Source organism: Phragmites australis, chromosome 11 (assembly GCF_958298935.1).
Source record: "Phragmites australis chromosome 11, lpPhrAust1.1, whole genome shotgun sequence".
NCBI classification, from domain to species: domain Eukaryota; kingdom Viridiplantae; phylum Streptophyta; class Magnoliopsida; order Poales; family Poaceae; genus Phragmites; species Phragmites australis.
The window spans coordinates 18299757-18310322 of NC_084931.1; the positions used below are offsets into that span (position 1 = coordinate 18299757).

The 10566-nt window shown below is 50.8% G+C and overlaps 1 protein-coding gene across 1 annotated transcript; it reads right to left on the reverse strand.

Moving 5' to 3' along the window:
- Positions 1-9788: 9788 nt before the first annotated feature.
- LOC133884031 (uncharacterized) lies at positions 9789-10163 on the reverse strand. The gene has a single exon (XM_062323435.1). It carries the CDS (start codon positions 10161-10163, stop codon positions 9789-9791), a length of 375 nt encoding a protein of 124 aa, XP_062179419.1.
- Between the last annotated feature and the right edge of the window lie 403 nt (positions 10164-10566).

Consider the following 10566-nt stretch of genomic DNA (forward strand, 5'->3'; position numbering starts at 1 on the left):
CCCACAGAAACACGTATGAGCTCGGGAAAGGGATCCCTCGAATATTGGATAGCCGTTGTTAAACCAGGTTGAATACTTTATGAAATGAGAAGAGTAATCGAAACTGTAGCTAGAGCAGCTATTTCCATAGTTGCCAGGAAAATGCCCATACGAAGTCAATTTCTTCGATTCGAGATATATAACCCAAAATGGAGTATTGAAGATAAAAAAAACCCTAGGTTTTTCTTTCTGAAGAGACAATATTTCTTTCATTCTTTTGCATTGAAATAACAAATTAAAATCAAAATATTATGATTCAACCTTAGACCCTTTTAAATATAGCAGATAACAGTGGAGCTCGAAAATTGATGTGTATTCGAGTCATATGAGCTACTGGTAATCAGCGATATGCTCGTATTGGTGATGTTATTGTTGCTATAATCAAAGACAAAGTGCCCCAAATGCCTCTAGAAAGATCTGAAGTAATTCGAGTTGTAATTGTACATACATGTAAAGAATTCAAATACGAAGATGGTATAATAATACGCTATGATGATAATGTAGCAGTTATCATTGATCAAAAAGAAAATCCAAAAAGAACTCGAGTTTTTGGTGCGATTGCCGAGGAATTGAGACAATTGAATTTTACTAAAATAGTTTCATTAGCTCCTAAAGTATTATAAATACTAGTAGACGAGATATAGATCAAAGAAAAAATTAGTAGACTGTGTCTCACGTACATGCTTTAAAATCCCAAATTAAAAGAAAAAATAAAACATGTTGATTATAGAAAAATTAGGAGAAACCTAGAATTAGATATTACGGTGGCGTGCGGTTAGGGGTGTTGGTCACATCAGGAGCAGACATGTGCGGTAGGCGGGGGTGTCAGGGCCGAAGTGGTGGACGGGTGACTGGGGATTGGGGAGTGTGGGTGTGGTGACTGGGACTAGGGTAGGGATAGCCTTTGGTGTGTGTGGTGGCTGGGTAGAGAATGATCGAATGAGAAACCCTAAAGGATAGTCTGCTTGTTTTTATACTAAAAATGATTTATGCTCACATGTTAGATACGTGGAGCGGATACACGAACGAAGTAACCAAGGATAAGACTTTTTCATGTCCACCTCTCTATATTCATTGGGTTTAACATTAAACCTATATCTAAACCTACAGGCAAAGAATACATTCGAAATATATACGCCCGTTAAAGTTTTTACCCATGTGTCCGAGTGTAAAATGTGCACATTGCCCTTCCTACTTGGCACCAGCGAAATTTATTTCCCTTGACGACAACAACGCGTCGTGGGAGTGCCGGGTGCATGTGAGTAGCATCTGTCTGGGATCATTTTGTGGGTACCAAGATAAATCCATGGCCGGCCTCACGAACCGTACTCAAGCACATTTGTGCAGAGAACCAAGATCCCTCTATTTTAAACTGCGGCTTCAAGCTTAGCATGTTTAGTCTTTAGTAAACATTATGAAAATACATAATATGGTAATATAAATGTATGCGTAATTATACATGTTGTACTAGAGTTTCTTTAAAAAAAAGATTATTCATCCCCCAAGTCCGGTGAAGATGGATATGGTCAGAACGCGTCAGCGAAACACAGTCAGCAGCTAGTCTCTTGGTAGCCACGGAATGAAGGCCCACCAATCGATCTCCCACACAGGGAAGCGTTATATATGGAGTTTTTTTTTTCATTTTTATATTTTTCCATTAAAAATTTAAATAAATAGATGCCTCGTGGAAAAATTGTAAAACTAGACGTCTGCAGCCACCTGAGAGGGCTGCAGCCCTCTGAAAGGACGGTTAGACCTGCTAACCGCCCCTAGGAGGACGGGTGGCCTAACCCCTCAGAGGACGGCAAGGAGGTGCCCGCTCGAGCCTACTCCTTACCGCCCCCTGAGAGGGCGGGTACGGCTCCTTGCCGCTCTATCAGGGGGCGGTAACGTACCCGCCCTCTCAGGGGGCGGTAAGGGGGCTGCCTGCCCGCGCCCGTCAGCCTCCACCCCTCCACCCCTCCACCCTCCTCTATAAAGGAGCTAAAAATAGCTAAAAATCACATTTTATTCAGAAAAAAGAAAAAACTCTGAAGAGGGTGGAGAGGAGAGGAGAGGAAGAGAGACCGGCGAAGCTCTGCTGCATTTATTCCGCGGATTTGAAGATCACTTCTCGGTAAGTCCTTTTTTCTTTTTATTGTTGTTAATTAGTGCAGTAGTAGTATATGATATAGGTTTTAGACATGTATAACCTAGGGTTTAGAAAATACTATGTTTAGTATAAAATTGTCAAATTTACTTAAGACATGGTAGGATAGTAGTGAAATATAGAATATTATTTGTACTATGTTAGTTTTGAATATGTAGATTTATAAATAATAATTGTAGGGTTGTATTGTGCGACATAGGAGCTAGCACTGTATGATAATAGGCGAACCTAGGATGTAGCATTTAGAAAATGGTAGTATACTGTGAATATTAATTCCGACACGGTAGAATAGCTATTAAATGTAGATTGTATAGAGTAATATTTGTAGGTAAGTTTGGGTAGAGCTATTATTGAAAACCTATTGTTATGTATGAATCGGTGTCGGTAAATTTTTTTTCTCCGATAATGAGAAATATAGTTCGTCGGTCTTAATATTGGTTATATTTGCGGGTGTTTTCAGGGATGATAGATAAATTAATTTTTCAGATATATTATGGTGAGGGTGAAATTAGGTACGGTCATAACGGTGTAGATCTGTCTAGATTTCATCATGTCATGAAGGGTCTTAGTAAAGCTAATAAGAGGACCGTTGTGGGTGTGTGCAAATGGCTCATGCGGTTTTTCCAACTGGATCCGTAGCAACATGAGCTGAAGCTGAAAGCTGTCCTCTGCCGTGCTAGTCATGGATATTTTGGGGAGCTTGTTCCGATCGAAGCCACATCAACTTGGAGGCAGTATATAGATATATCTTGTGAACGTGGTCTGCCTCTGGTTTTGTTAGCTGAGGCGTACCTGAAAGATCAAACGGAGGTGAACTCTACGGAAGCAGTAGCAGGACCAAGTAAGGCGGTGGAAGATAAATCGGACCAGGTTAATGTAGGGACTAGGACACATGTTGGAGATATTCCAGAGATGCAACCGATGGGTGTAGCCGATGAAGGGGAGCATATCCCTAGCATCATTGAAGAGATGGAGTTGGAGGATCAAGAGTTGGAGGAAGGCCTTGTCGATGGGGATTCATCTAACGAGGAGGGTAATGCTCCAGTGCCTACAGAGTGGAGAGATCATGAATTTTCAAAGCTGGTGGTTAGCGAGGCTGATAAGATACCGTGGCAGTACCATGAGAACGAGGTGTCTCAGTGTGCTATGTACCCTACAAAGGAGATAGTTATTGATGCAGTTAAATTCTGGTCGCTATCTCTTCAGAGGCAGTTCAAGGTTGTTAAATCCAGTAAAAGAGAGTATGATGTGAAGTGTTTGGTGCCTCAATGTCCTTGGCGGGTGCATACATTCAGAGGGAAATGGGTAGACTACTGGTAGTGCTCAATAGTCAATAAACATAATTGTCACATTGAGGAAATAGAGTTCGCCCACCGGAACCTGTCATCTGCCTTTATTGCTAATGTTATGTACGGGGAGATTGTGGACAACCTAAGGTATGAGCCACCATCAATAATCCATACTATTGAGCAAAGGTTCCAGTACATGATAAACTATACGAAAGTATGGAGGGCAAAACAGAAGGCTATTGAGATGAGGTTCGGAACATATGAAGATTCATATCACAATCTACCTCGTCAATTAGCCACAATTTGTGGAAGGAACCCAGGCAGCTACTATGATATCAAGCATTACCCCTCGACTGATGCGGAGTACAGCGGAAAACGAGTATTGCAGCGTGCTTTCTTTGCATTCGCTGCAACCATCAAAGTATTTCGGTATTGTCGACCCATCATATGCCTGGATGGAACATTCCCGACTGGAAAGTACAAAGGACAGATATTATCTGCAATTGGGGTAGACGGTAACAATCAAGTCCTGCCACTGGGGTTTGCTTTCGTGGAGAGTGAGAACGGGGACAGCTGGTATTGGTTCCTTGAGCGGGTGAAACATGCTATTGTTCTTGACCGACCAGATGTGTGTCTGATTCATGATAGACATGCAGGGTTGTTGCAGGCTTTGCTGGATATGCAACATGGTAGTGTTCGATGAGGTGTAGCAGCACAGTGGCCCGACCTGAAGAGGAGGTGGTGCATGCGCCATATGGGTGTGAACTTCTACAGACAGTTTAAAAACAAAGAGTTGATGAAGCTTTTCAAAAAGTTGTGCAGCCAAAACCAGCAACGGAAGTTCAATGCCCTATGGGCAAGACTTGATGAACTAACTCTAAAATAGACAGCGGAGGCTGCACCAGCTGGTGATGAACCGATAGCTCTTGGACCTCTCCCAACAGATACTCCGCAAATAGTAAGGAGGTCAGGGTCAGCTATTAGGAGCTTTTCACAGTAGATACATAATGAGCCAAATAAAAAATGGGCTTTGCTGTATGACAGTGGTGGGGTAAGGTATGGAGTAATGACAACAAATCTTGCAGAGGTTTATAACTGGGTCATGCGAGGAATGAGGTCTCTCCCACTTGTTGGAATTGTAGAAGGCATTTTGCATGGGACTTGCAAGTATTTTATTGATCGGTACGCAGCTGCTAAAAATGTAATGGAGGACAATCGTATGTTGTATGGACGGATGCTATGTGAGTATATGGAGAAGGCCACAAAGAAGGCCCACATGCATCGCGCAAATCAAGAGGGGACTGCAGAGCACATGTTCAGTGTCCTGTGCCGGGATAAGGGTCGAAGGGGTGGAAGACGTGAGCGACATGTTCAAGAGTGTGTGCTAAGGAGTGGGACATGCATTTGTAGTTGCCAGAAGCCACAATTACTCCACAAACCTTGTACACACGTCATAGCTGCGTGTGCGGAGCACAGTATGCTTCCCAGGCAATATGTTTCAAAGTACTTCATGAAGGATCAAATACTGAACACCTGAAATCATGAGCTGTATGGTTACGACATTGTTGACACTTTTACAAGTAATCCAGGGCCTTCAAGAATCTATGTGCCTAATTTGGAATAGATGAAGAACGCACCTGGCCGTAGACAAACTCGCTGGATTCGCAACGGTATGGATGAATCCGAGGCCTGGCCATCTTCTGCTGTACCGGCATACTACGCAGGTACAATTGTGCATTTTTTACTACTACTTTCATTTCTACATTGTCCATATCTAATATAATTATTTGTTCGTAGGCCCCTCCAGCCAGTACACATGGACGTCAGCAGAGCCTTCACAGTCCTCGTACCCTAGTCAGGAGGATGAGGCTGGCCCGAACCCCGCGTACGACCTCGTTTGTGACTTCTTCGAGGGCACACCTGACTACGACGTCCTCCAACGGTCCCAGGTACCCAGTGCTCCACTTCGGACACAGCCCACGCAGGACGAGGCCTCAACATCAGTGCTCCCTATAGGCCTACCAGACAGGTCGGTCCACCCGACCCCATCATCTACTCCAGGGGCCACATGAGGGTCAACCAGCGGCATCGGGACCACGATGGGGGGCACGGCCGACGGCAGCGGAGAAGATAGTAGTAGAATTTTACATTTGTTTTTGTAACTTACATATGCATGTTCGATTCGCAATGTACTCTTACGTATTCAAACACGTGTAATCTTTATGGTCCACTTAGCATGTCATAACTGCATTTCTTATTCCAATGTGATGGCATGCTAGTTGCATTTCTTAATCCGACATGACCACACGCTACATTCTATCGTCATCACCAATGTATATCTTACAAAGCTACTTATACACGAAGTGACAGCTCGCTTACTCTGTTGGGAGTGTAACTTTAATCACGAAGTGACCACACTACTGAACTTTAACCATGACATGACAACACATGTCTCCTTGCGCAGGCTTTAGACAAGAAGTGACAACACCGGATATTTTTTACCACACAATAAATGACAACACAGGTACCAATAGACATGGAATCTCTGTCCATCGTCAATGACACAACTTTCCTATTCTTTAAGATGGAATCCAATGCTCCTGCCACCCTCTGAGCCCTTGCACTCACTCATTTCTTCAAGAGTGAATCCAATGCTTCTGCCTCCCCCAACCATAAATAGTCGAACCTCCATACGTTGATGCACCACTCATTTCTCAGATCTCTCAAGTGCAATTTCTTCCTCAGCTCCACCAAACCCACCAAAGAAACATTGGAGAATTTTCGTCCCTCAAGGTATTGAACCATCAATGTGCTTCTGTGGTGACCCTTGCAGGCTCCGCGAGTTGTAGGACATCTCATACACCTATGGACTGCGCTTCTTCATGTGTACCAACTACGAATATGACAAGCCTCAACATGGAACATATGAGTATCCACCAGTATAGCAACAGATATCAGGCACATCTCTGCCGATTTCGCACCTTGTTTTACTAACCGCTCATCTTGTTCTATTTGTTCAGTCCCCTCCACCACTCTGTGATTTTATTCAATAGCTCGACAATGAGCAAAATGAGGAACAAAAGCAGTGGGTCAAAATGAACAGGAGGTGGAGAAGGGAAGCTGTCGGTGACATGGGAACCAGGGGTCCCCGAATCCCGAGGCCGGGACAGCAGAATGCCACGTGGGGCCTTCCCTCGGGGACTATCTCCCTGAGGACCCGAGAAGACAGAGTTCCGGGAGAGTGCGCTCGAGGCCATGAACAGTGTTCCCCGAGTACCCAATTTCTTCAAGGACCCGAGAAGACAGAGTTCCGGGAGAGGGCGCTCGGGGCCGTCGTCGGAGGGTGAACTCCTATCACAGGGATCCGGAGGGACCCCTTTTTGAGATTCGGCCGGGGGGATGATTCTGAATATGTTTGCGGGAGAAATAAATGGGTGTAAATGCGATGGCAGGTGGGATGGAATGATCTAATGCAGAATGCAGTAAATGCACTGGAGGGATTTTTAGACAGGTTCGGGCCGCACTGAGCGTAATACCCTACTCCTGTGTGGATGCTATAAATGCCCTGAGAATGTCCCTCAAGGATGTTGCTGGTTACAAGAATGTTTGTCTATCCTAGAGCTTCGGACCCCTTGTTCTTCGGTGGTCTCAGCTTCTGTGCTTGTACTGAGGTGTTCTTCTGTCTTCGCTCTGGATTCTTCAGCCTCTGGGAATGTGTATCCAAGTTTCCTTTTGTCCGTGCCCACCGGCTCTCTTAAATACTCACCGGCGGTAGCGTGCCCCGAAAGGGAGGGCATGAGTTCCAAGGCGCCATAAATGGAAAGGCACCATAAATGGAAAGGCAATCATTATGGGCTACTGCGCGAAGTGACGGGGGGTTGAAAACACGCCCCCCCCCCCCCCCCCGCCCGGTCTCAATCGTTATGTTGGTGTTGGTAACGGGTGCCATGGAGAGGGCCCACCGGGCAGCGACAGAGCAGCCCGGCGTGCCCGCCTAGTCTTGTTCGCCTGACACAGCAGGGTGGCAGGCGGGGCGCCTTAGGCCTTGCGAAGCTATCCTGAGGCATGCCGGATGACGCGGGATGGGACCCGTGCATTAAATGTCCCCACGCCCTCCTGCCAGGATGTGGCAAAGACTGACACCGAGCGTGGCAGGAGCAGTTGGAGGTGACAGGCCACGTGCCCTCTTAAATGCTGCATCGGGCCTTTCACTGGCTAACACCTCACCGCTGGACCCCTGTGGGGGCCACCGACGAAGGACTTCTTCGGCCGTCGGGGAACCGAGTGCTCTGGGGTCACTGTTCACATCCCCGAGCACTCTCTCCCAGAAACGCCCTCTCTTGGTCCTCGGGGAACCGAGTGCTCGGGGGCCACTGTTCATGGCCCCGAGCACTCTCTCCCGGAATTGACTGTTCGGATCCTCGGGGAACCGAGTGCTCGGGGGCCGCTGTTCGCAGCCCCGAGCACTCTCTCCCGAAACTACTTTCCTTGGGTCCTCGGTGTACTCGGGTGCTCGGGGGCCACTGTTCGCAGCCCCGAGCACACCCTTCCCGGTACTGGGCTTTTCTGGTCGTCGGGGGACTTGGGTGCTCGGGGGCCACTGTTCATGACCCTGAGCACTCCCTTCTCGACACTTGGTCTTCGTAGATCATCAGGGAACTTGGGCACTCGGGGACCACTATTCATGGCCCCGAGCACGCCCTCCCGGGACTTAGTCTTTTCGTACCTCGCGGAGATGATCCCCGTGGGAGGGTGCCACATGGCGGATTGCTGACCTGGCCTCGGGATTCGGGGACCCATGGATCCTGATTCACCGATAGCACCCCCAGGCCCATTGGCAAACGATGGCCCAGAGACTGCGAATGGGGCCCTCGTCGTTAGCGAGGCCGAATCCAGCACCGACACCACGTGGCGTGTTTTTAGGCACTGGCCCCTCCGACCCAGGCTTTTGGTACGGCCCAGCAGGGAGCCGAACGGACGCGCGTCCAATCGACTCCCGAGGCGCGTGATAACGAGGCAGGCGGCGCGTGATAATGAGGCAGGCAGCACGCGTGGCAACTGTGCAGATCGAGGGTAGTGCGCCTGACGATTACTGACATCCGTGCGGACCGAGGGAGATTCGCCTGGCGGTTGCTCCGACCGAGGAAGTTTGTCTTGCTAAGCGCACTGCGGCAGGCGTCATTTGAATTCCCTGGGGTATAAAAGGAGGAGGGGAGCGAACCGTTGCCCCTTTACGCCATTTTCGCGATCGAGCCTTCTTCTTCTTCTTCTTCTTCCTTGCACTCCAGAGCTCTCGCCCTCCCTTAGGCGAACAACGCACCCTTCGTCCCCCCACCGTTCCAGCACATCCCCCACCCTGACACAATGCTGAGAGCGGGAGGCAGCCGTCGTGATAAGGGACCCGACAGCATACTGCCGGAATCAAGAATTGTCAACGAAGAGGGGTTGGACAAGGTCCGCAAGTTGATGGTGCCCGAGGGCCAGCGGGAGGCCTCGGTGGTGGCACCAGTGAGCTTCCCGCCGGTCACGGACCGGCCGGAGCGCATCGACATCTTCGTTTCCTTCGTGGCGGCTGGGCTGGTGCCGCCGTTCTCAACCTTCTTCCTCCAGATCCTCGACACGTTCGGAATCCAACTGGCGCACCTCAGCCCGAACTCGGTCGTCATCTTGGCGATATTCCCGCATTTCTGCGAGATGTTCGTCGAGGTGCCGCCGTCGGTGTCGCTCTTCCGCCACTTCTTTGTGCTGCAGCCTGCCGGGAAGAAGAGGGGCTCCTCCACCGCAGACATCGCCGGCTGCTGCAACTTCCAGCTGCGGGCTGGCTTGGTGGAGCTGTACATCCCCCAAGTGCTGTAGAGCAAGTGGGATGATTGGCGACGCGACTGGGTCTGCGTCGACGTCAGCCCCCACGACCGCCTGATGTTGCTGGAGCTGGTGGCGGAGCCCCAGAGGTCAATCTGGGAGGCGGCGCCGGCGGAGGACGAGCGGATGCGGCCGGTCCTGGACCGCATCGACTACCTGCGCCAGGCTGGTCTTACGTCGGTGATTGTGGTGGCGGACTACCTGCGCAGCCGCCTGGAGCCTCTGCGGGAGCGGGTCCGCCCCAGTTTGATGTACACGGGCTCCCAGGACATCACCAGGACCCGGATCGGCGAGGATGGGGACCTGGGTGAGGCGGCGCTGGTGGGCCTGCTGCGGGTGGTGACCGGCGTGGAGGACCTTACCCGGGCAGTGCTCCCCCGGGAACAGCTGGCGCTCTGCGCCGACCCGAACCTGGTGGCGCTCCAAGCAACGCTGCCCGAGTTTGACGCCTAGGGTCTAGTCGACCGGCCAGGGTGCCGGAACCCTGGGACTATCCAGATTCTCGAGGTAGACAAGGCGACCGGCAGTGCGCCGCCGCCAGTGGCAGGCCACAGGCGAGCGGCAGGGGAGGCGCAGGCGGCCGGACCCAGACCGGCTGCGGGGGCGCCGCAGGCGGCAGGCCGCAGGCCGGCCGTGGGGCTGCCGCAGGCAGCAGTCATCAGGCCGGTGGAAGAAGCACCACCAGCAGTGGAATGGCCCCAGGCGCCGGAGCCCAGAGACCAGGGCCGGCACAGGAGCGTGTATACAGCGAGTGCCCAAGCCGGCCCACCGCCGGAGATGGGCTCCGCGGCGGCCCCGCAGAGCCCCCCGCCGAGGAGGATCATGGCAGATTCCGGGCCGAAGCTGTCGGGCCCGGAGTTCAAGATCCCGGAGTCGCGATGGCAATACTGAGGACCAAAGACTGCGTAAGTTTCTTTTCCCTCGAGCGCGTTTTGCCCGGAGTAAGTTCGGGGACTAACCTGTTTTTGCTTTCAGGTCGCCCAAGGACACCGCCAGAGACCAAAGGTGACCCAAAACGCCAAGGCCGGCTCCCGCCCCAAAGCCGAGCGCGCCTGAGCCGAGCGCGTAATCCGAGCCAGAGCCACAGGTGCTGTCGAGCCCTGAGCCAAGGGCAGCGGCCGCTCCCGAGCCGCCGGCACCGGCCGAGCCCGCCCCTAGTACTTCGAGGGCGGGGCAGATGGCCGCAACGAGGGCGGCGCCATCAAGGCAGCAGTCGGGGACCCCAAG

What these genes read in the sequence shown, in the direction of transcription:
- LOC133884031 (XM_062323435.1), bottom strand. Translation starts at nt 10,163, where the DNA reads ATGATCCTCCTCGGCGGGGGGCTCTGCGGGGCCGCCGCGGAGCCCATC.